At 37.1% G+C, this 25,976-nt stretch overlaps 1 protein-coding gene across 1 annotated transcript in view; it reads right to left on the bottom strand.

Moving 5' to 3' along the window:
* LOC123246963 (T cell activation RhoGTPase activating protein) overlaps positions 1 to 25,976 on the bottom strand; it is a 127,173-nt gene that overhangs the window by 32,236 nt on the left and 68,961 nt on the right. Inside the window, exon 4 of the mRNA XM_044675745.1 lies at positions 17,520 to 17,699. Coding sequence (XP_044531680.1) covers positions 17,520 to 17,699 — 180 coding nt within the window. The remainder of the gene's footprint in view (positions 1 to 17,519; positions 17,700 to 25,976) is intronic.

Genomic DNA, 25,976 nt, shown 5'->3' on the forward strand with positions numbered 1-25,976 from the left:
CAATCAGAAGCCCAGGTTTCTAGGGCAAGAGTTTGAATGTCAGGTAGGAGGAGGGAGAGACTGGCATGCTAGAATATGACAACAGAAGAATGGTTTTAATTAGCCATTTGCACCATGTCAAATAACACCAACAAAAGCTGTCTACATAAGGCTTTTGGTGAATCTATCACAGAATAGGAAAACTTTGGAAAGAAAACAATTGCTTTCTAGCCAAGGTAACCTACCGGTAGAATAATAAGAATGTGTGGTCTTTTCCTCTTTAATTCTTCAATCCTGACACTCAGCTCTTTAGCTAAGATCTCATCAGCTTGGAAAGTAGTAATTCGATAAAGCATTATTAACCTAAGATGGATAGAGACCCCCCCACCCCCAGAGGTCTATGGATACATTTCAGGGAACCATAGACGTGGATAGGAAGAAAAAATACAACCTTCCTTTTCACTAACTTCTAACTAAAATTGAACATTTCCATCAATTATTTAAAATATTATTCTGAGAAGGGGTCCATAGGTTTCACTAGACTGAACATGGGATATGACAGTGAAGAAACAGCTTTCTATCTCCTAAATATCCTCAGGCATGCCTCTCTTCCTACACACTCATGGCAGTTCATAAATCAAGAGCTCTGGGAGGAGAGATGGGGGTGTCTCTGTACCTATTATAAGAATAACTCCCACCCACCATCCTCACCATTCCATGGATATCATGTGTAGGCTGGGACATGTGCATCACTGGCTGTTGGTGGAAGCTCTGATTTGATCTCTTGCTTGGTAAAAGCCCTATGGAACTATTTTAAAATATTATGCCTCAATGAGATGATGAAGTCACATTTCCAAGAGCCACCTGACATTTATTACACAAGCCCTAGCCATTAAACATGGACAAAAATAGCAAGAATGAAAAATGATTAAAAAAAAAAAGAACCAAGTTGCTTGTTATGAGATGGTAGGTTTGGAGTTAGGTTATTTAGTTCCAGTTTACAGATTAAGAAACTGAGGACCAGAAAGACTTGAATTTTAAATCTACTTCGGACACTTACTAGTTGATCTTGGACCAGTCATTTAGCCTCCTTATGCCTCAGTTTCCTCATCTATAGGATGGGGATGATAGTACCTACCTCCCAGGGTTCTTGAAAGGATCAAATGAATTAACTTATGTAAAGTACTTTATAAATCTTAAAATGACATAAATGCTAGCAATTATTAATATTCTCCTCTTGTTTCTCAGTTTTCTTTAATATATCATTCTCCAAGTTCAGCCCCTAACTGTGGACCTACCCTTGCTCTATCCTGGGACTCTTTTACTTTTCCTGTCTACAAATTTCATCTTGGTAATCTCATGAGCTCCCCCAGACATTATTTTTATGTGATGACTTTTTGTTATTCTTCTTCAATCATTTCAGTCATGTTTGGCTCTTCATGACTCCATTTGAGATTTTCTTGGCAAAGATACTAGAGTGGTTTACCATTTCTGTTTCTGGCTCATTTTACAGATGAGGAAACGGAGGCAAACAGGATTAAATGACTTGCCCAGGGTCATACAGCAAGGAAGTATCTGAGGCCAGATTTGAACTTGGGAAGACGGGTCTTCCTGACTCTAGGCTGGATGCTCTAAATTGAGTCAAAATATGGACTTGCCTAGGATTACAAAGTATCAGATCTAGAACTTCAGCCTAAGTTTTCTCAGTGCTCTTTCTAGGTTATATTGCCTCTTATTGAGATATTGTTTCTTATTGAATGATGTTAATTTCAATCATTCATCATCTCCATGATTAAACTGCAATCTCTTAGTCAGTCAATAAGCAATTCATAAACCCATACTTTAAGCCAGATGCTGTGGGATACAAAGACAAAAGTCTGCCCTCAATGAGTTTATATTCTAATAGGGAGGAAGGGGGAAATGACAACATGTATCCAGATAAGCATATACAAAAGGAAAAAATGGTAATTGCAGCTGGGGGATGAGGAAAAGCTTCATATAAAAAGTAGCATTGAGTTCAGATTAGGAAAAAATCCAACTATGGTTTCAAAGAGGCAGCAAAAAGGAAGGAAACCTCTTTTTGAAAAGCAAAAAAAAAGTTTGGTATTAATTGCCCATGTTCTAAATGTTCTATGTTCTAGAGATATTATGTAATTGCTTAGAGTTGCAATATCCTTTCATCCAACACCTGTAGCATCTTTTGACAGTTAAAATATACCGAAAATGCACTTGAGATATATTAATTTTTCCCTCCATTTTACAATGGTACTTGAGGCAAAAACCCCTGGTATTTTAAAATGATTGCTCAAGTTCCTATTCAGAAATAATGGTCTGTGAGGAAATTACATTTTTGGTGGCTTTCTCGTCTTCCTTCTCATTTTACAATTTTTCTTAATGTTGATAGGCAGACCTGAGTTTTGCTTCCTTAAAGCAAAACCTCTTAGTTCCTATTTTTTTGAATTGGGGCATTTAAAGTAAAAAAATCTAAGATTAAAAGCTTTACAACTTTTTATGTTTAATTCCTGCCCCCTTGAGGGCAGCTAGATGGCTCAGTAGATTGAGAGTCAGCCCTAGAGAAGGAAGGTCCTGGAATCTGGCCTCAGACACATCTTAGTTGTGTGACCCTGGGCAAGTCCCTTAATTCCTACTGCCCAGCCCTTATCGCTCTTTTGCTCTGGAAGCAATACTTATTATTTTTTCTAAGACAGAAAGCAGGGGGCAGCTAGGTAGCTTAGTGGATTGAAAGCCAGGTCTAGAGATGGGAAGTCCTGGGTTCACATCTGACCTCAGACACTTCCTAGCTATGACCCTGGACAAGTCACTTAATTCCTATTGCCTAGCCCTTACTGTTCTGCCTTGGAACCAATACACAGTAGTGATTCTTAGACGGAAGGTTAGGGTTTAAAAAAATTCCTGCCCCTCCTGACCTCTCACATGAAGGAGATTCATGAGGAGAGATGAGGAGGGTATCCAGCACACATATAATTCTCAGAGAATGTATATGATCAGCTCATGTGGAAATATACAAACTTAGAACACTTTGTTTTAGAGAACATACTTAGGCATCCTTGTGCATCTTTCTGTAAATCAATCTAAATGATGCAGAAGTGAACCAGACTTCTAAAAAAATGCTCAGAATATACTCAAAGTCAGGCAATGACTGGGCACCAAGTTCTTCTCATCCCCCTCTCTAGGCAAGCCTAAAGCCATCATGGCAGGGAGGTGCTGCTCTGCTACTGTCTGTGGGGTGAGAAAAGTCAGAATTTCAAAAGAAAGTACAGAAAGCTTGTTTCATAAAAGTTTAGGCTAAAAGAAAGAGGGAAACAAGGTTACCACTGCATTTTGAAGACCAGAAATGCCAATAAAAAGGCCAGAGTGGAATATCTACCCTCACTGTATACTTTTTAGGCAGGCATTGACCTGGACAGGCAAACACAAGCAAGGCATAATATAATTATGCTCATTATTAGCTTACATTCTTTAGAAAATTTCTTAATGTTGTCAGCTTTTGCCTCTTTTTAAGTATTCATATTGAAATATATTTTTATTTTGGTGCTTAAGCTATGTGGGTGACTTAAAAAATTTATACAGTGTAGGATTAAATGTTTTTAAGGCAAAAAGCCAATGGGCAAGATAACATCTCAGAAAATGTTTCTTGTACAAAAGATTCAGAAATTCTACTCTGAAACTGACACAGAATGTGTTCATATTGTCATCCATTCAGAGTTCTTATGTACACATAGAAAACCCTATAGAGGTTACCTAAGAAGAGGGGATCTGCTCTGAGCCTTCTTCTCTTTTCCCTCTATACTATTTCTCCTGGTGATCTCACCAACTCCCATGGATTCAATGATCATTTCTAAGCTAATAATCATCACCTCATACTTAGACTATTACTGGGGACAACACCACCACCACTCAGAAACATGGAAGCTCATGTATCCCCAAAAAACTGTTAAATGTGGGGGTGACTAGAGAAAGAGTGAGAACAAAAACTCTTAAGAATATTAGCCCAGTAATGGCCAAAAGAAGAATATACTTAAGAGAGATGTAATTATGGTCTTCAAATATTTGATGAATGGTCATATAAAATAAGAATTAAACTTAATACTCTTGGATGCAAAAGACTGAACCAGGACCAATGGATTATAGTTTTGATTCTACTGATAACTTTTTATTTGACCTTAGAAAAATCATTTCTCTGAGTCTACTCTGAGTTTCCTTGTCAATTAAATCATGGGATTTGACTAGATGATCGCTAAGATGATCATGTCCAACTTTAGCAACCCAAGAGCTTCTGAAGTCCTTATAATTTTCTGGGGTCTTTCTTACCAGAATTTCCCCACCCTTCTAGGAGGCACCTGTGAGTCAAAAGTATGCCCAACTAGCCATTTTGTAACTTCAAGCAGTTACCAATTTCTACCTCTGGAAAGAAGCTCAGAGCAATAGAGAGATATAAGAAAACTGGTGCTTCCCCCTTTTCTGAAACCATATTTTGATAGTCTTAGCCTCAGTATGGAGGGGAGAATAATATCCATTACTTGATAAATAAATTGGATTCTCCTCCTTGTGCCTGGGATATATATTCCTTTGGTATGAATGGAGTTCAGGAGCCTTTTTTTCCCCTACCCTTGTTCAAAGGAATAAATGTCTCCTGGTTTTCTTCAAAGGAGCTTTTCAGGATTTCTTTGAATGGGTCCAGGAAAATTCCTTCTTGGAAATAGGATGGAGGATGCAGGATATGTGCCAATAGATTTATGATTTCATCAATGTTAGCATTCCATACATGACACTGATATCAACCCAACTGTGCCTTTTCATCTGGTGTGACATATTGGTCCTTTTCCTTTTGCAAATGTTCCACAATGAGCCTACTGAACATTCTGGGATGGGGATGGAGCGGTAATACAACTAGCAAGTATCTGAGGCCAGATTTGAACCTAGGACCTCTCATCTCAAGACTTGGCTCTCAATCTACTGAGCCACCTACCTATCCTCCAGTTATTTTCAATGATTATTTCACCATGCCTGAAATTCTCTCCTTCATCCCAGCTTCTTGGCTTCTTTCAAATTTCAACAAGAATTCCACCTTCTACAAGAAGCCTTTCCTGTGAAAATGGTATCCACAGCCAAAGAAGGAACTGTTGGAGATTGAGATTTTTATTGTATGTATGATATGTGTCTTCTATGATATGAGAAATATGGAAGTATACATTGCATGAAAATATGAGTAAAACCTATATAAAACTGTTTACTGCCTTAGTTGAGAGGGAGAAAATCAGAATTCTAAAATGTCAGAAAACTGTCAAAAATGATTTTTACAAGTAACTGAAAAAATAAATATGAAAAGAAAAAAAAAGAAAAAAGAAGCCTTTCCTGAATACCCCTTAATACTAATGTTTCCCTATTCTGATCACCTATTTAGCCTATATGTTGCTTGTTTGTTCCCAGTTGTTTTCATTAAACTAGGAACTCCTTGACAATAGAGACTGTTTCTTGCCTCTCTTTGTGTCCTCAGTGCTTAGCACAGTTCAGAACACATAGTAGGTATTAGTAGGTATTATTAAATGCTTATTGACTGATCAATCGATCATTTCTCTGCATTTTTCATTCAATTGCATATTGCAGTCTGGACAAAAGTCATTCTTCATCCAGTTTTTTCTATATTTATTTCTGTACGAGTAGTTGGATCAAACCATTTTTAGTGTTATGAATGCATTTTGGAGGTGATGCAATATTCTAGGACTTGACGCAATCAAGTCACATCATCTATAAAAGGAACAAGTGGAGGAACTCCTAATTTCTAGGGAATATTTCTTTGATTTGTATATTGCTTTGAACATCATCCATGACAATGACAAGCACTGGAGCTAATCAAATATTTCCCTTTTATGTGATATGCTTGAAGGTCATTAGAAAGAGTTATCTCTGTGGTACATCTATCAGGGATTCATTCAATCTTTACGGAAGCATGGAAGACATCTTACTAGAGAAGGCTACATCTTGATTAATTTAATAAAATACATTTTTGCAGTCTATAAAAAATAAGCACAGTAATATTTTATAATTCTCTCAATCTTGCAACTATAAATACGAGGTCTGTTGCATGATTAATTATATATTGTTGCTGTGCAATCATTTTAGTTGTGTCTATCCCTTTGGGACCTCATTTGAGATTTTCTTGGCAAAGATACTTGAGTGGTTTGCTGTTTGCTTCTCTAACTCATTTTGCAGATGAGGAAACTGAGGCAAACAGGGTTAAGTGATTTGTTCAGGGTCGCATGGCTAGTAAGTGTTTGAGGCCAAAAAAATGAGTCTTTCTGACTCCAGGCCTGGCTCTCTAACTACTGTGCCACTTAGCATGCCTACACATACCTGTATGTATTAATAATAGCATTTGTAATGATGATAATGTTAATTCAATTTAATTGATTTAATTTAATTTCTAATTAAATTAATTATCAACCCATCCAACTTAATTAGTTTTGATTGATTTTATTATTATTCTATATTATATTATTACTTTATTAATTTAATTGATTTAATAACTTAATTAAACTAATTCAATTAATTTAATGTTCACAGAGCATTTTTTTAATTTTAAAATTTGTTTATTGATTTAGAATATTTTTTCCATGGTTACATGATTCATGTTCTCTCCCTCCTCTCTTCCCTTCCTACTCCCAAAGTTGACAAGCTATTTCACAAGTTATATATGTATTATTGCTCAAAAACTATTTCCATTTACTCATATTTGTAATAGAGTGATCTATCTTTTAAAACCAAAACTGCCGATCAGATACCCATATGATAAGTTATTTGTTTTTTCTTCTGCATTTCTACTCCCAAAGTTCTTTCTCTGGATGTGGATATGCAAAGCATTTTGGAACAGTAATGGTCTTCACAAAAATAATTGGCTGGAAATTCAGATGAAAAACCAAACAAATAAACAAACATGTATATTTCATGAAAGCCTGCCATAATCATTGAGCATGTCCTCCATGTTATACAAATTATTGTTGGAAATATTTTATAAAAAAGAGAATTATATGGGTTGGTAATTAGTGGTATCTTTTTTGGGGAAGAGGAATAGAGTCAGTAATTTTTTTTCTACTTGGTATTTCTCCTTCTTTCAAACATCTTAAAACTAGATTCCTTACTATCCTCAAAAATATATTGTCTCTAACAGAGCTTTCCCTCATATATACTTGGTCATAAACAATTATTCTTACTAACAAGGACCCTTACTTACTTTGTTTTTTGGGGACCATTTTTTACTCCTCATGCAACACGTAAGGATTGTAATGTTAGAGTTCAGGTGTGGTTTCTCTATCATTGGTGGAGAAAAGTTTGTTACAGAACTCTTGACATAGATTTTGGATTTCACTTTTTTTTTGTTTTTCTTATAGATTTAAGCTTTGATGCTTTTAGGATGATTTGGATTAATTTGGTGTCACTTCATGCTTTTTGGAAAATTATTTTAATTCTTCTTTTTGCTTTTTTATAAAACATTACTGAGCATAATCTTCTCCCATATGACTACATAAGACTTCACAAATAAATTAATAGTCTAGCCTGAATTTGTCCCTGGCTCCCATATGTCTCCTTGGCAAGTATCACAGGATAACAAGAAGAGAATAGGAAGGGAAGGAAACAAATACTTATTAAGTGCTCTCTATTTGCCAAACACGGTGCTAAACTCTTAACAAAAATTATCTCCTCTGATTCTCCTAACAACTCTGTGAAGTAGGTGCTTTATTATTATTATTGTCATGTTACAATTGAGGACTCCGAGGATTGTAGATTAGAGCTAATAGATAGGATATTTCTGTAGGAGGTAGCTTTTCATGATTTTGACCTCTTTATAGTGATATTAACTTTATGTTGTTTAAAATTCCATAGTAAATGGAAATAGATCATGTTGACATTTGTTTCTTTATCTATTTCCAAGAGTGGAAATAGATTTCCACTCTTGGTTATTATGTACTTATTATGTTCCAGGCACTATTTAAGATGCTGAAATATACACTTCAAATTTAAAAAAATATGATAATAAATCAGAAATTTTTAGCAACTTCAGAAGGAATGTTATTTTTTATTAAAAATGAATTAGTGCCTTTTCTGAAATCTATAACTGAGACTCCTTTTTGTTGACAATATTTTCTGTCAAGCTTTTGACAAAATACAACACCCGTTCCTATTAAAAACAGAGCATAGGCAATAATATGGAATTAGGTCTTAATCAATGATACATATAAAACCAGTGGAATTGTGCATTGGCTAGTGGTGGCTAGAGGGATTTGGGGGAGAGGGAAAGAACATGAAACATGTAACTATGGGAAAATATTCAAAATAAAACTTAAAACAAATGAACAAAAAACCAGAGCATAGGAATAAATGGAACTTTCCTTAAAATGATAAATGATAGGGGGCAGTTGGGTAGCTCAGTGGATTGAGAGCCAGGCCTAGAGACAGGAGGTCCTAGGTTCAAATCCGACCTCAGACACTTCCCAGCTGTGTGACCCTGGGCAAGTCACTTGACCCCCATTGCCTACCCTTGCCAATCTTCCACCTATAAGTCAATACACAGAAGTTAAGGGTTTAAAATAAAAAAAATAAAAAAATGATAAATAATATCCATCTAAAACCACCAATAAGCATTATCTGTAATGAAGATTAGCTAGAAGTCTACCCAATAAGATCAGGAGTGATAAGGATGCCCCTTATCACTACTATTATTAAATATTGTGTTAGAAATGCTAGCTATAGCAAAAAGAGAAGAGAAAGAAACTGAGCTAGAATGGGCAATAAAGAAACAAAATTATCACTCTTTGCAGATGATATATGATGGTATACTTAGTGAATCCTGGAAAATCAACTAAAATTAGTTGAAATAACAATTTAAATAAAATTTCAGGATATAATATAAATCAACAAAAGTCATCGGCATTTCTATATATTACCAACAAAGCCCAGCAGCAAGAGATAGACAAAGACATTCCACTTAAATTAACAGTAGGTAATATAAAATACTTGATAGTCTACCTGCCAAAACAAACTCAGGAAATGTATGAACTTAATTACAAGATACTTTTCACACAAATAAAGTCAGATCTGAACAACATTATTTGCTCATTGATATGTTAAACAAATATAATAAAAATGAAAAATTTACCTAAACTAATCTGCTTATTCAGTGCCATACCAATCACATAAGGGAAAATATTATTTAAAAATAAAATAAAATGTTTTTTGTCCTTTCAGAATTTTTTTAAGCCCTTACCTCCCATCTTAGAACCAATACTGGGTATTGGTTCTAAGGCAGAAGAGTGGTAAGGGCAAGTGACTTGCCCAGGGTCGCACAGCTAGGAAGTGTCTGAGGTCAAATTTGAACCCAGGACCTCTCATCTCTGGGCCTGACTCTCAATCCACTGAGTCACTCAGCTGCCTCCTCCCTTCAGAATTTTAGTATTTAGTCTTTTGGGTACAGAACTTACAGATTGAAAAATAAGGTCACCATTTTTTTTAAAATGGGAAATGCATATTTTAAAAAAACATATCAAAGGCCACTAAATGGCTCCTTCTCACCAAAATTTCTTTATTAAAAAACAAAATTTAGAAAGAAACTTTGACTGAAAATAATTATAAAAACAGTGAGATAAAAGTGGGAGTTTCTGAAAGCTACAATCAACTAAAAACATCAGATTGTGATATTTTTAATGAGTTTTCTTTAAAAAAATGAGAATTAAAATTATAATTTGTGCACAAAGTCTTGTTTCAAAGGTAGATAAAAATAATTTGCCAAAAAATTCTACCTCCAGCTGCACTGATATTAAATGATGTAAATGACAGTGACTGAATAACTCATTCTGACTCAGTTAAACATGAGCTTTAAAGGAGAAATGGGAAGATTCTCTACAGTAATAACATAAATGGGTGGCAGTATGATAAATAGCTAAATGACTAGTAGAAATAGATCTGTCCTGTTCTGTAGCTGAGGTAAATTGTTGATCATTCAGACATAACTTTTAAAAAATCGTGTCAATCTTTTTTCTTCAAGACTTTATTTTTTAACCGGACTTATGATTTCATTGTTTTTGGACTTGTGATGAAACTCATAGTACCAATATAAGTCTATCTTCTCTATGACTTCCAATTTTCCAAGTGCTGCTTAGGACCCTGACATAGGTTATGACCTGCCCAGGATCATATAGCCAATATATCAGAGGCAGGAATTGAACCCAAATCTTCTGTTCTCCAAGACTGACTCTCTACCTTCTCTGCCCTATTGGCTTTCAAACTTATTAATAATAACACTGATAATGACTATATTGATAACTCACAGATTTATACTGCTATATTGTTTGCAAAGCACTTTTGGAACAGTCCTGGTCTTCATTAACACAATTAGCCAGAAAATTGGGGCAACAAAACAAAACAAAATACTTACACAAATGGATTACCTACACAACAGAGGAAAAAATAGGTCTCAAAAGATTAGCTACTAACATTACCTAAATTTCACTAAGTATCCACTAATTATGCTTTATTTTATTCTGGTAGATGTCCAAAAGTCATAATCGGCTAGTTAATATCTATTTAGAATTGTATTGCTAGAGAAAACTTTTGAGAGTCCCTTAGACAGCAAAAGGAAATGGCCCAAAGTCACACAAGATGGTGGAAAAGTTGCTTCAACATTAGCCCATCCATACTCATATCCTTGCTTTTTTTGCCTGGTTTGATCTCATTGACCCTGACTTTAATGCTAACACAGGTAACTGCTTATTTCCATTTTTGGAACAGACACTTGACAGATTCTAAGTCTTCTATTATTTCTATTCTGGTCAATCATCTGGTTTTGTCCTTGGCTCTGTTCTAGAATTAGGCTTTTTTAGCCACCTTGTACCTTGGTTTTTAGTTATCACCTTCTATCTTTCTCCTTCTCTAGCTGTATGCCCATTCATCAAACTTAATACCAGTATGGTTATTTGAGGACTAGTCTAGCTGAGCCTGAGACAATGTGGCATGGTAGATAGTGTGTGTGGCTTAGATCTGAGAAGACCGAGGTTCAAATTGTGCTTCTGGTTCTTAACAGCTGTGTGACCCCAGGCGAGTCAGCATTTCTATGTGACATGTATCAGGTGAGCCACCAAGACTTATCAACTGATAGTTGGAATCTACATTGTAGAGGAAGTTCCTTACATTGAAAAAAGTCAAAAGATCATTTGAGTTCAGATATACCTTGACCTTATGTTGTCGAGATATTTGTCTAAATTTTTTTTAAATGAGTTGTATTCTAAATGAAAATTGAGGGAGATGGTTATTTAAGGAAAATTTATGAAATGAATGACTACTACCCACTTTTGATGATTCATGTGTTCACACATGATACTGCCGAAAAGAATCTAGAAAATATTGCCAAAGATGGTGAAAGCTTCAGCAAGAAACTGAAGACCAAAGTTTTATACCTACCGAAACCTGAAGCACATTGCTTGAGAACAACTGACATGGAGGGCATCTAAGGCAGAAAAATGGCAGCTGAATCACCCAAAGTTCAGAGGAGAGAAAAATCCAAGAAAGGAGTTAGAGGTAAAATGTCTATATATAAATGCTCAAAAATTAAGCAATAAGCAAGATAAATTAGCAGTCATAATGTCAAGAGGCAAATTTACCTCATAGACATCACTGAGACTTAGTAGGGCACAACCCATGACTAATAAGTCACTCTAAACATGTGTACTTTGTTCAAAAGGAATGGAATGGATAAAGTGATGGGGAAGGCAGTGGTGGTATATCATTACATATAGAAGGAAATTGAGAATCCAGAGGGAGCTGGGAAAACATGGTAGAAGGCATTTGGAAGAAGATTAGTGTAGGGAAAAACAGAAGTGTTGGGTTTTTTGGGTTTTTTTTGGGGGGGGGTGTTGGACATTATTAGAGTATACCCAGAAAGAAAGGAAGTGGAGGATGGCTTCAGGAAAAAGACAAGCCTGGTGGTATACAGTGAGGGGAGACTTCAGTTGCCCAGATGTCTGAGTTCTCTCTTGCTGTCAAAAGCAAAAGATTGAATAACTTCTTAATTTGTCTTAATGTTAATTTCCATTCTCCATATTATTATCAATAGCAAGAAGTCACTAGTTGCTGGGGCAGAAATGATGGAAACCTTGGCAAGAAGTGACCCACTCCTTCCTAGAGCTTTTAAGAGAGGAGAAGATAGTCTGACATAGAACCTGCATTTTGGGAGAGGAAATTTCAAAGAGTCCAGAAGAAGACTAGCTTTCCCATGGAATCAAATTTTACTAGAAAAGTTGTCAGCTCAGGAGGAATGAGGAATTCTTAAAGAATGAAATTAGGAAGACATGAAGGGAAATAATCCCACTGAAGAGCATAAGTGGGAGTTTTCTACAGAGACTGATGTGACTGCACAGAAAATTCAGCATCCCCCAGATTTTAAAAAGATGTGTACAGAAGATGGAAGCAAGGCCAGACAACAGGAGATGAATATAAAAGCATAGTTTTACTCTGTAAAAGTAATGTCAAGAGTGTTATAGCTCAGAATGAACTGAGGTTGATGTTGAAAGCTGAGAACAATAAAAAAAAATAGTGCTGTTGTTTTTAACACTAGTCTGGGGGTGGGGGTGGGGCAAGGAACAGGAAGGTGATTCAGTGGATAGAAACCCAGGCCCAAAGATGTAAAGTTCTGGGTTCAAGTCTGTTATCCGATACTTTCTAACTGTGTGATCCTGGGCAAGTCACTTAACCCTAGTTGCCTAGCCCTTACCTCTCTTCTGCCTTGGAACCAATACTTAGTGTTGATTGTAAAATAGAAGGTAAGGGTTTTTCTTTTTTTAAAAAAGACTATATTGGAGGAAAGAAGAGGATTGATTTCTAAATTTCAAAAAAGGGAAGAAAATAAAACCCATAAACTCTACATTTGTAAACTTTTCTCTTTCCAAAGAGATGGTTAGTGAACATATAGAAAAGGGGCAGCAGAAAACTGGGGGAAAATGGGTATAGACAATCCCTTGGATAGCAGTCACCTGTCTAAAAAATATAGAGAACCTTGTCAAATTTATAAGAATAAGAGCCATCCTCCAGTTGATAAATGGGCAAAAGATATGAATAGACAGTTTTTGAATGAAGGAATGAAAGTCATATATAGATATGTAAAAAAATTCTCTAAATCATTACTGATTAGAGGAATGCAAACTAAAACACTTCTGAGATGCTATCTCACACCCATCAGATTAGTAAAATGACAAAAGGACAAAATGACAAATCTTGGATGGAATGTGAGAAAATGGAGGCACTACTAATCCACTATTGGTTGTGCTGTGAACTGATCCAACCATTTTGGAGATCGATTTGAAATTATATTCATAGAGTTATGAAACTGTATATAACCTTAAATCAAGCAATACCATTGCTGGGTCTATTTCTCAAGGAGGTCAGGGAAAAAGGAAAAGAATCTCTATATTCCAAAATATTTAGAGTGGTTCTCTTTGTGGTGGCAAAGAACTGGAAACTGAAGGGCTGTCCATCAATTAAGGAATAGCTAAACCAATTATGGTATGATTGTAATGGAATACTACTGCACCATAAGAAACGATGATCAGGCTAATTAAAAAAAAAACTTGGAAAGAACTATGTGGGATAGTTAACAGTGAAATGAGTAGAATCAGGAAAACATTATAAATAGCTACAGACTTAATACTTGAAGAATAACTTATGAACTGAAAAATGGAGACATGATAAACATTCAAGATATCTATATCTATATCTATATCTATATCTATCTATCTATCTATCTATCTATCTATCTATCTGTCTGTCTGTCTGTCTGCCTCCTGGATGATACCTTCTATGATGTAGGAAGGGGAGGGAAGGGCTGAGGCACTTGTAAATAATTATTATTAAAAGAAAAAAAGAAAAAAGAAAAGACTTTATTAAGAATGTCATGCTAGTCAAACTATTCCTTTTTTTCAGGTACATAAACTGGCAGACTATTTTTTCTTTTAGTAAAATTGCTACTCGACTGATAGATCAAGATAATACTTTAGATAAGAGTTTGCTTGGATTATTTAGCAAAGCATTTCATATTTAATGAAAGTGAAATAAGAATGAACATGAAATAAGATGAAGAGAAATGGGCTAAATGAAAATATAATTAGATGGATTCAGAATCATTGAATAGTCAAGCACAAAAGATTAGCTGTGAATGTTTTAATGTGAATTTGGCAGTAGGTCACAGAGTATCCTAAGAGTCTATGCTTGGTCTTGTACTGTTTAAAATTTTATCAGTGACTTGGGTAAAGGCAAACCTGGGATACTCATCCAATCTACAGATGACAAGGCTGAAAATGATAGATAAAACACATTGGAAGATACTGTTAGGATCCAAAAAAGTCCTGACAGTCTAGAATATTAGCCCAACTCTAATAAGTTGGAATTCAGTACAATTTAATAGGATTTAATAAGGATTGGCTAAAGGAACTAGGGGTGTTTAGCCCAGGGTAGGACACTCAGAGGAATGTGATAGCTCTCTCCAAGCTTTTGAAGAATTATCCTGTGGAAGAGGGAATAGATATAATAAGTTTGACTCCAGAGGGCAGAACCAAGAGCAATGGGCAGAATTTGAAAAGAGATTAATTTAGGCTTGATTTCATGAAAAACTTCCAAACAATCAGTGCTTTCTAAAAACAGAATGGTTTGCTTTGGAATGTTATAGTTCCCCATCATTGGAGATATTAAGGTAGAGGCTTAATGCCCACTTGTCTGTTAATTTTGTAATGGATTCTTTTTCATGTATAAGTCGGACTAGATGTTTGCTATGACATCTCTTCGAAATACTGAATTCTGTGAAGAATTTGTTTATGAAAGGAAGGGCTACTCTGAACCGTAACTATTCTATAAATGGGAATTTTATATATTGGACATTTGTAAAGAGGCACACACCCACACACACATCTTGTCTATTTTTTTGTGTGTGTGAATGGCATCAATATCCAGGTTACTGAATTTGGTTTTGCAGAGAAATATCATGAGTTTTCCTTTTGTTTTTGAGTTTCTCAGTCTAAAACTTCCCTCTACCCTGAGGTTAAACTCAATCATTGGTGATAACCTTCCTGGAACCTCCATATCATGAGAAGACTCAGATGTGTGGCTCCCTCTCTATCCCCTTCTAGCTCTTCCGCTACTACTACTGCCCCTTGTATGTTTTATTTTCCTGTATTAGAATGAAGCTTCTGGAAAATAAGAACCATACCATTATCTTATTTTATATCCTTTAGAACTTAATACAAGGCCTCACGCATAGTAAGTACTTTATCAATTTCTCTCTCTCTCTCTCTCTCTCTCTCTCTCTCTCTCTCTCTCTCTCTCTCTCTCTCTCTCTCTCTTTCTCTCTTCCTTTCTCCCTCCCCTCCTCTGTTTGTTTGTCTATCTTGTCTGTCTTCTCATTCTTTTCATTTTTTCCATGGAAATTGCCAGAAAAGAATTAGGTTTACCTATCTATACTAACAACTGGTAAGCTGTTCTTTTAGGTTACATGCTGGTTGCATTAGAGTAGACAAAGAAAAGGCTATTATGTGGCCATAACAATCCAAGGTCCTTAATGACTTGAAGAGGAAGAATCAGTCACAAGGACAAGCCTAGTTCTATGACTCACGAGACCGGAGTGTGAATGGAGGAGAACCTGGTCACAGGATCTCTTTACGAGAGTGGGATTTCCCATATTAGTGAGCAAAACCTACTTACAAGTAGGAAAGATCCCTCTTTTGGGAAATTCAGGCTCTGATCACTAGGTGGAAGGACCTGTGACATTACCAGCAATCAGAATGTTAAGAAACCAACTGAGGAAAATTGGCCTCTAAAAGTGAGCAGATGAAAAAATACTCTGTGCCTATTCCTTCCCATACCATGAGATAACATGAAAATGAAGCCGAATTCTGCTTTTTTTTTTTAATACGTTGCTGGTCTTATGAAGTTTAGAAGGACATATTTATCTATTTTTAAGGATAAAACCAATGTTGTTTTTCTTAACTGTTACAGGAGGGAAAGGAAGGTGACACAATGCCAACCATTTCCTGCACAAAACCTAAATCGGCCTGTGGTCACATTGACCCCTCCCAGGGTCTAATTTCCTCAGAATATTTCTTTATGCAGTGCTTCAGTATTTAGCTAATACTTATTTGTTAAAAATTTTTAAATAATAGAGATCTTGGCATAGCCCAATTTTGGCCCATTCCTTCAAAGTCTCAGAGGTCCATTCACATTTACTATCTTGCTCTGGTTTTGGATCTAATTGCAATACTATGATACTAGTTGTCTGACCATATAACAAGTCACTTAAGCCTCCTTAAGTTTCAGTTCCTACATTTATAAAATGAGGATAATTATAAATAATAATGTCTCCTAGGGCAGTTATGGATAGTTAACAAGATCATATATGTGAAGTTCTCCACAATCCTTAAAATATATGTTATTATATTTATATAATATTAAATGTAATATTACTATTTTTGCAGCACAGAATGATAATTTTATACTCATAATGCTCATAGTAAGAAGAAAAAGTTAAAATATATTAAATTTAAGAATGCTAGGGTGACCCTGGGCAAGTCATTTAACCCCATTGCCTACCTAGCCTTAACCACTCTTCTGCCTTAGAACCAATACACAGTATTGATTCTAAGATGGAAGGTAAGTGTTTTTTTAAAAAAAAGAATGCTAGGAAGTATGTAGTACATTTTAGAAAGACTTTCATTGAAAATGGTTAAAATTATGTTCATATATATCTATGTATACATTTATATCTTTATAGTCTTCCCTGATATCCCTAGTTCATTACTAGAAAGGTAGAGGGACTTGGGCAGAGCTGCTCCCTACTCCCTCTCCACCATGCCTGATGACATTTTTTTGCATCTCCTGCTCCTCTGCCCAGCAGCCTAATGGGAGCACACAGAGGGTAAGGTGGGCAGCTCACAGGTAGCAGAGCTGGAGGGGAGCAGAGAGCTTGGGCCACTCCCTTCCCTCTCTCTACACTAGCTGAGGACATTCCTCACTTCACCCACCCCTCTATCTAGTAGCCCAGTGGAAGCACTTTCTCCCTCCCCTGTGTGAGATAATGGGGACAGAGTGTACCCAGCATGTGGTGGGGAGTGGGTGGGCATAGCACTCAGTCTCTAAAAGGTTCGCCATCATTGATCCAGGTGCTTTAAAGAGGTGAAAAGGTTAAAATAACTTTTTGTGTGTGTGGTTTCTTATTAAAGTCAACATCTGTTTCTACTCCTTATCACAGTAACAATCTGCTTTTTTGAAACCCTAACTGTTAACCTAGGTGGATTCAACTTAGAAGGAGTCATGAATGTGTTAGTGTGTTTTTATTTGCTCATGACAATAAAGAAGATCCAGTGTTGATTCTCTGAGCAGGGTTTTCACATCCTGTTTGCTAAAATAAGGATAACAAGGCACATATGGGTGTTGGCTCTTTCTGAGGGATTATGTGTTGTAGATGTACAACTGACGTTATGGCAACTCACCAAAACCCAGCAATGCAGTTGCCAGTGGGCCAGATGAAGATGAGAGAAGTTCCTGGTTTGGGTCGGAACTCATAATCTCCATTCCATTCTTTTTGCTTTTCCTCTTCCTCTTTTTCACAGGACATAACCCAGAGTTCATGAAGAGGCAGCCTGTGCTTCAAGTTAAAGCTCATGCCAGATCTGAAAGGAAGGGGGGAAAAAAGATTATTTAGGTTGTCTTCCTCATCCTATCATGAAGCATGTTGGGAAAACTGGATTTAGCCAATGGCACCAAGAGACACCGAAATTTTCCAAATTTGGCACCTCTCACTCTTTCCCCCTTTTTTGAATCATGCAATTTGCCATCTTTCTGGGTTTCTCATGGCACTGAAAACCAAAGGGTGAGGATAATGAAATATTTATGCTCTGCAGAATATGAGAAACTTGATTTGTGTGATATGACACAAGTGATCTTGAGGCTTGTTTTGGCTTGCTATACTAGTTAAGACCTGCATCTGGAGACTAAAATCCAGTTAATAGAGAAGTTGGAATGTGAGGAATCTTGGTGTAGGATTGCTAAATGTCATCATCATTTAAGTTTATTATAGATTCTGAACTGGAGTGTACTAAACATTTAATCAGCTTTCCTTTTTCTTTCTCTCCTTTCCTTTCCTCTCCTCTCTTTTCCTTTTCTGATTACATAACTAGGATTCAAACTCAGTTCAAACTTGGCCTTAAATCCACCACTCTTTGCATTGTACCATGGAGCAGAATCCATAATTTCAATTCAATAAGTGCCACATTAATCCAATAATGTGTGGAGGAAATGATATTTAGTATGAATCACTGGTTTTATAATTGGGGAATGACCTACTTGTTTCCTCCCTGAAGCTCTTAGAAGTTATCAAAAACATGGAAAATGCCTTTGTTCCATTTTATCATTGTGAGATTTTAGGATCATAGGATTTACAGATGGAAGGGACCTTAGAGATCATCACATCACAAGATGAGGAAACATAGATGTTGAGTCACTTATTCAATCCAATCTAACCCCAGAACCATTTGTTAAACTTCTATTATGGCCATGTTACTGTGCTAGGTACTGATGATACAAAGACAAAACAAAATTGTTCCTGCCCTCAAGAAGCTTACATTCTACTGATTGTGGGGAGGGACATGGACACTGGTAAGTATATAATGCATACAATTAATTTAAGGAGGGAAAGATTTCTAACAATTAGGGGGAACAGAAAAGGCTTAGGATATGAAACATGAGCTGAACCTTGAAAGATACAAGGATTCTAACAGACAAAGATAAAGAGGGACAATATTCTAGGCATGTGGAAACATTCTAGCACTTTGGAAACACATGGAGAGAAAGAAATGGAATACTGAGTTTGAGGAACAGTGAGTAGACCAAGTTAGTCTACAATGTGAACATGATCACATAGCTAAGTAATAAGAATGAGTCTGAAACCACTTTGGTGGATTGATTTAGTTTTTCGTTTAGATTCTTACATATCATAGAGCCCTTAACACTTGTAATAATAATCAGAGTAGCATTGAAGTAGTATCTAAAGATGTTTTAAGGTTTATAAAATTAATTCGCAAATATTATCTAATTTTATCCTCACAACAACCTTGGGAGTTAAATGCTACTGTTTTCCTGCCCCCATTTTATAGATGAGGAAACTGAGGCTGAGGTAGTTAGAAGCTAAGTAATAATAATAGCTAACATTTCTATAGCACTTACTATGTGCCAGGCACTGTGTTAAGTATTTACAATTAATGTCTCATTTGATCCCCACAACAAATGGAAGGTAGGGGCTATTATTATCCTTATTTTTACCATTGAGGAAACTGAGGCTGAGGTAGTTAGAGGCTAAGTAATAATAATAGCTAACATTTCTACAGCACTTACTATGTGCTGGGGACTGTGCTAAGCACTTTATAATTAATATCTCATTTGGTCCCCACAACAACTGGGAGGTAAGGGCTATTATTATCCTCATTTTTACAGATGAAGAAATTGAGGCAGACAGAAGTCAAGTGACTTGTCCAGAGTCACAGAGCTAGCAAGTCTCTGAATTCAGAACCAGCCCCCTTTCCACTTAGTACCTGGTTGCATCAGAAAAGAAAGATTTTCCCTAGGACAATATCTAATTTAAAAAAAAGAAAAAGGTTTAATTACCTCTCTAGCCTTTAGTCCCTTGCCTCTGACATTTTCTCCATCCAGCATCATCATTTAGCATTTATAGTTGTCTGGATTTTCTTTAGGTAATCAACAACATACTCTGAATGCAATAATTTGTCTCCAGCATTGGCTCGATGCTATTGAGGATGTTAAAGAAGTGTAATATTTGAAGACTTTGCCTCCAAGGAATTGACAATCCAGCCGAGACTATTTTTTAAAGGTCCTAACATATTGGAAACAGAGAATGTTTAAGTGCTAAACTCTGCGGTGGTAGCTCTAAGTGCAGAAGGGATTTAAAAAAAGACAAAAAAGGAGGGACCGTGCTTCCCTGAAAGAGTCAAAGGTTTCATCAAAGAGGTCAGACGTGAGTTGGACTCATGAGTTGGATTTATGTCAGTGGCAGGGAAGTTGCAGACACTTAACCATACATCATGGCCAGGAGAAACATGTCAGACTTTTATTTTAACTTGAAAAGGGTTGCCATGTACAATAAACAGCATGGAAGTCACAAGGTAAAGAATGTGTGTTAGATTTATCACTTCTAAAAAGAAGGTGCTTTCTGCACTCACAGGCTCCTAGGAGTTAGAGATGGGACGCTCCTTAGAGACATCTAGTCCTTGGCAGATGAGGGAACTGAGCTACAGAGAGGAGAAACATCATTCCCAAAGATCAAATTGGGGGGGGGGAGTGGAGTAGAAGGAAGAAAATAACCATTAATTAAGAGTCTGTTACATGAGGGATAGTTAGGTGGCTCAGTGGTTTGAGGTGGGAGGTCCTGGGTTCAAATTTGATCTCAGACACTGCCTAGCTGTGTAAGTAACTCTGCTCAAGTCATTTAATTCTCATTGCCTAGCCCAGTGGTTCCCAAACTTTTTTGGCCTACCGCCCCTTTTCCAGAAAAAATATTACTTAGCCCCCTGGAAATTAAATTTTTAAAATTTTAATAGCAGTTAATAAGATAAATGCACCTGTGGCCATCACCGCCTCCCTGGATCGCTGCAGCACCCACCAGGGGGCAGTGGCGCCCACTTTGGGAATCACTGGCCTAGCCCTTAGCTCTCTTCTACTTTGGAACCAATATACAGTATTGATTCTAAAATGGAAGATAAAGGATTTTTTAAAAAGTATATTATCTACCAGGTGCTTTACAAATGTTATCCCATTTCAGCTTTACAAGAACCCTGGGAGGGTAGGTCCTATTGTTTATTCCCATTTTACAATTGAAGAAAGTAAGACAGATGAAGATTAAGTGACCAGGGTCACACAGCTAGTAAGTATCTGAGGCTGGATTTGAACTCAGGTCCACCTGCCTCCAGGACCACTGCTTCATCCATTGTGCCATTTAACTTTGGCAATTCAAATCCAGATCCTATGATTTGATATCTCCTGCACTTTGTACTGTACTGAACTCATTCTTGATCCTTATTTATTTCATTCACTTCTAGATTTTCTTATTCTCCTTTTATTTCACTTTAAAGAAAATGGATAAGGGCAGCTAGAGTGCCAAGCATAGAATCACAAGGACCTGGGATCAAATCTGGCCTCAGATTTCCTAGCTGTGTGATCCTGAGCAAGTCATTTAACCCCAACTGCCTAGCCCTTTTATTAGATTCTAAGACAGAAGATAAGAATTAAAAAAAATATCAGTGGCTTTAGGAGAAAACAAGGATAATTGAGGAGGTGGGTAAGGAATCTTATCTCCCCCTGCAACTATAGAGCAATCAGAGTTGGGATTTTTCTTTAAGAGTGCTGGTAAATGTTTAACAATCAAGTCTCCAAAAAAGGTGCCTATAACACACTTTAAATTTATTCTGCATTATCAACATTTTCTCTATTACTTTTTTGTCTAGACAACAAAACAATCCATCACACCATGAATTGTAGCATTTACTGATTTCCAAAGCAAAAATACGCATACTGAAAATTCAGTTGCTTCTCCTGGCCACTTCAAGCTGGCTCCAGTACATTGGAGTTTTAACCCTGCCTTTACTCAAAAGAATGAGCTTCTTGAGGGCAACAATTGTATTTAAAATGGGAGGGTTCTTTTTCTCAGCAGGGTTGATTGATTAGATCATTCTAATAAGGGGGAAATATTAGGGTAGAAAATGTAAAGTTCTACACTTGGTTTCAAAATGCTAACTGTTCAAATACTACAAAATGGAAGCATCTTCAGTTCACGAAAGGGAAAGGTTCTGAGCAGACTATAAGATTGACAGTGTAAACTGCAAGCCAACAATGCTAACAAAACATTGTTCATCCTTCCTTTTCAAAGAAGATCAGTGACATCACAGGGTGACGTCTTCACTTGTAAGTAAATTGGACTGAAGTGAGGCAGAGTTGCACAGTTATCAGCCTCACTCTCTCTTCCAGAATCATCCAAGTCCAGCAGCAAGACAAAAGTCAAGGTGACTGGTGATGACACTGGGATGTAGCATCTCCAATGACTGACCAATCTATAGCTACAGCTGCCTTCATGGCCTTTGGACAGAATTGTTCTCATCGGTCCATTCTGCCGAGGGAAGGTCACACGCTTGAGATAGACATCCCTTGCCCTGGAACAAAGATCTTTTCTTTATTATTAAAGATCTTTTTTTTTACCCTATCCTTTGCTTTTTTATTATTTTGCTCATTACATGTACCAATAAATCTTTAACAACTGATGTTTTAAAGTTTTGTCTGTATTATTTGTCTGTGTTACTAACATTTTCTCCAATACTCTAGACAATCAGCAAAAGAACAAATCAAACCTTGAGTTGTAATGTTTGCCAGTTTTTGAAGTGTAAAGGCTCAGACAGTTAGCTCAGTGCCATAAGGGTTGGCTCTAGCTCACCTCTGTTTGCATATAGAGGAATAGAGTCCAGGGCAACTAGGTGTCTCAGTGGATAGAGCACTGGACCTGGAGACATGAAGATCTAAGTTCAAACCCAGCCTCAGGTGCTTCCTTAGCTGTGTGACCCTGGGCTAGTCACTTAACCCCATTTGCCTCGGTTCCCAATATGTAAAAAAGGGGGCACACTGGAGAAGGAAATGGCAAACCACTGGTGTCTTTGCCAAGAAAATCCCGTGGACAAAATCCATCAGGCCACAAAGAGTTGGACACTACTGAAGAACAAAAACAAAATATCCAGGAGCAGAGGAGTGAGAATTACATTATATTCTGCCTTGGATGATAACAGGAGAATCTTTTTAATTTTTTTCTTTGGTTCTTAGGGCTCTATTTTATGGAATATGTTGAAAACCTGATAGGGTTACAGAAGAGCATGGCAAGGATGATGAAGTGACTGGAGACTGTGGAATCAAAGTATCGGTTAGATGAAACTGAGGATGTTTTGCCTGAGAAAGAGATGCTGTAAAGAAAGATAATAGTTTTCTTTTGTTATTTGAGAAGCTTTCATGGAGAAGAGTTCAGTCATGTCTACCTCTTCATGACCCTTTATGGGTTTTATTTTTATTTTTTTCTCTTCCTTCCTTCTCTTTGGGGGAGCTAGGTGGCTCATTGGTTGAAAGCCAGGCAAATCTGACCTGGAATCTGACCTTAGATACAAATAAACAAAAGTGAAAAATCATATTCTTTGATCTGCATTCTGACTCCATCAATTCTTTCTCTGGGGGCGGGGGGGGGCGGGGAGAGCATGCTTTGTCATAAGTCCTTCAGAGTTGTCATGTGGGATTTTCTTAGCAAAGATACCAGAGTGGTTTGCCATTTCCTTCTCCAGAGGATTAAGACAAACAGGGTTTAGATATGTTCTATTTGGCGCCAGAGATCAGAGGTAGAGGACCTGGTTGGAAAATGCAGAAAGGGAGATTTAACTCCACTTTATAACCTTATGAAGACTATAAGTTGCTGATCTGCATTGGAAGCAGATGTTTCTACATCAGGACTTCCTTACATTGATGAAATCATGGGCCCCAACCACACTCCCTCTCCTTCCCTCCGCCCTCACTCGGTTTTCTCTTTTTTCTCACAAGAAGACACAAGTATAAATTAAACACGCTAGGTTTGCTCCCTCAGAACTAACCCTTGGGCATAACTGATGAGAAAATCACAAATGGCTGGAGCTTGGCATTCCCTTTGGGTATCGCTGGTGAAGTTGGGCCATGTTTCTTAGGGTTCACCGCATCTTCCCTAAAGAGGCCACTCACAGAGTGTTATCAGGAGCTGTTCTTTGGAAGGAAACCCAACTCCCATGCCCCTTTCTTGAGTCTTCTTTTCCAAGTGGCTGCCTGGGGCAGTGACTCAAATTCTTCTTTGCTGCCTGTCTCCAGCGCCATTCTCTCCAAGCACATTTTTGTTTCCAAGGGGGAATGAGATTTGGCACATCACACCCACTGTAAATAACACATCTCCCCCCATGCTGCCTGTGAGCCGTCAAAAGCAATAAAAAAGGCTCCAGGCATGCCTTTTTTTTACCCTGGCTCCAAAGATAGCCCTGTCAGTCATTTTTTGTACTGTTATACTGATTAAAAAATATAGTTTCATGAAACTTTACAGCTGATTCAATGTCCCTTCCTGTCCTTCCTGGCCCTTCTCCCTTCTCTACTACTAAGTTTTACAAGTTTCTTCTTGGGGGACTTTTTAGCCACCCACCGTCTCAAGAGGAGGGCTGGGTTGGACTATGAAATTGTACTTCGGTAGGTCTATGGGGATCTGTACAAATGACACGCTTGACTCAAAATATGGTTGTTTACATTTTATGCAAGCTCAGTAGACAATAGGACCACAAGGCCAAGACCTGGACCTGACAAGATGCCATATTGTTTTGTTCTTGGGAAAGAAAATAAAGAAATGTCCAATAATAAACTTTGTGGGCCCACCAGTTTGATCTTTGTTTCACCTCAGATTGCCTTAGTTTCCTCATCTAAAAAATGGGGCTAATAATAGCACCTACCTGCCAGGGTTGTTGCAAGGATAAAATAAATAGATTTGCAAAGTGCTTAGCACAGTGGCTGGCACATAGTAGGTACTAGATAAATGTTAGTCATTATTATTGTTATTGTAGTAGAGTGTATCTTCCCCCAGTCACTGCTTTTTTTCTCTTTGTTAATATAGTTTTCTTTTTAAACCCTTACGTTCTTTTTTAGAATCAATACTATGTATTGGTTCTAAGTAAGGAGAGCATTTTGAGTTAGATTTAAGTGACTTGCCCAGGGTCACACAGCTAGGATGGTATTTGAGACTGTTAATATCCTTTTCAAGATTGAAGATAAAAATGAACTCTGAAGCATGTAAAATATTTTCTTTTATGTTTAATTATGAAATAATGAATGGTCCCCCGGTTTCTTTATGAAATCAATCTCATGAGAAGAAGTAGCATGATATAGTGGAAGGGAGGCTGGGGTTTGGAGTTCTCTGACCTGAGTTCTGACCCTACTTTTGCCTCTTGCTATATGTGTAATATTGAGCAAGTTATTCTAAGTCTCTGGGTTTCAGTTTCCTCATCTTAAAACGAAAGAGCTGGACTAGGTATCACTAAAGTCCCTTCCACATCTGGGCATCTTCCGTCCTGTGGTCGTTTAGTGAGAGGATAAAGGCCAGACTTTTATCTCTTTCCACAGATACAGGTAGCAGTCCCTGTATCAACTAGGAGATGGTCCTGGGCTCTGACACTACCTGGCTGTGTGGCAGGGAATACACAAACCACTTAATTTCTCTTAGTTTTAGATTCTTCATCTGTCAGATGGAAACAGTACCTACACCCCTGCCTCAAATAGGTTCTCTGTAAGCCTGAAAACATTAAGTATAATTCAAAGGATCAAGGAACCTTGAGAGGGCATTCTAAACCCCTTATTCTGTTTGTTGTTCACTTCTTTTCAGTCATGGCTGACTCTGTGACCCCATTTGGGGTTTTCTTGACAAAGATACTGAGATGGCTTGTCATTTCCTTCTCCGTTTTACAGTTGAAGAAATGGAGGCAAAGAGGGTGAAATGACTTGTTCATATAATGTTATGTAATAATACATATATATATATATATGTTAATGTAGCTTTTAAAAAAAGGTCATGCAACTAGTAAATATCTGAGGCTGGATTTGAATTCATGTTTTCCTGACTCCAGTTCTGCCACTCTATCTAGCTGCTCTCAAATCCCTTAAAAATCAAGTTAACAAGCCATTTATTTGTTAAAGCACTGGGATAAATGTCCTTATCAGTTAGCCAATAAGCACCTATTATGAGCCAGGCAATGTGCTAATCATTCAGTCAGTAAGCATTATTAAGTGTCTACTGTGTGCCAAACATTGGCTTAAGCACTGGGGATACAAAAAGAGACACCAAAAAAAAAAAA

Source organism: Gracilinanus agilis, chromosome 4 (assembly GCF_016433145.1).
Source record: "Gracilinanus agilis isolate LMUSP501 chromosome 4, AgileGrace, whole genome shotgun sequence".
In the NCBI taxonomy this organism is placed as follows: domain Eukaryota; kingdom Metazoa; phylum Chordata; class Mammalia; order Didelphimorphia; family Didelphidae; genus Gracilinanus; species Gracilinanus agilis.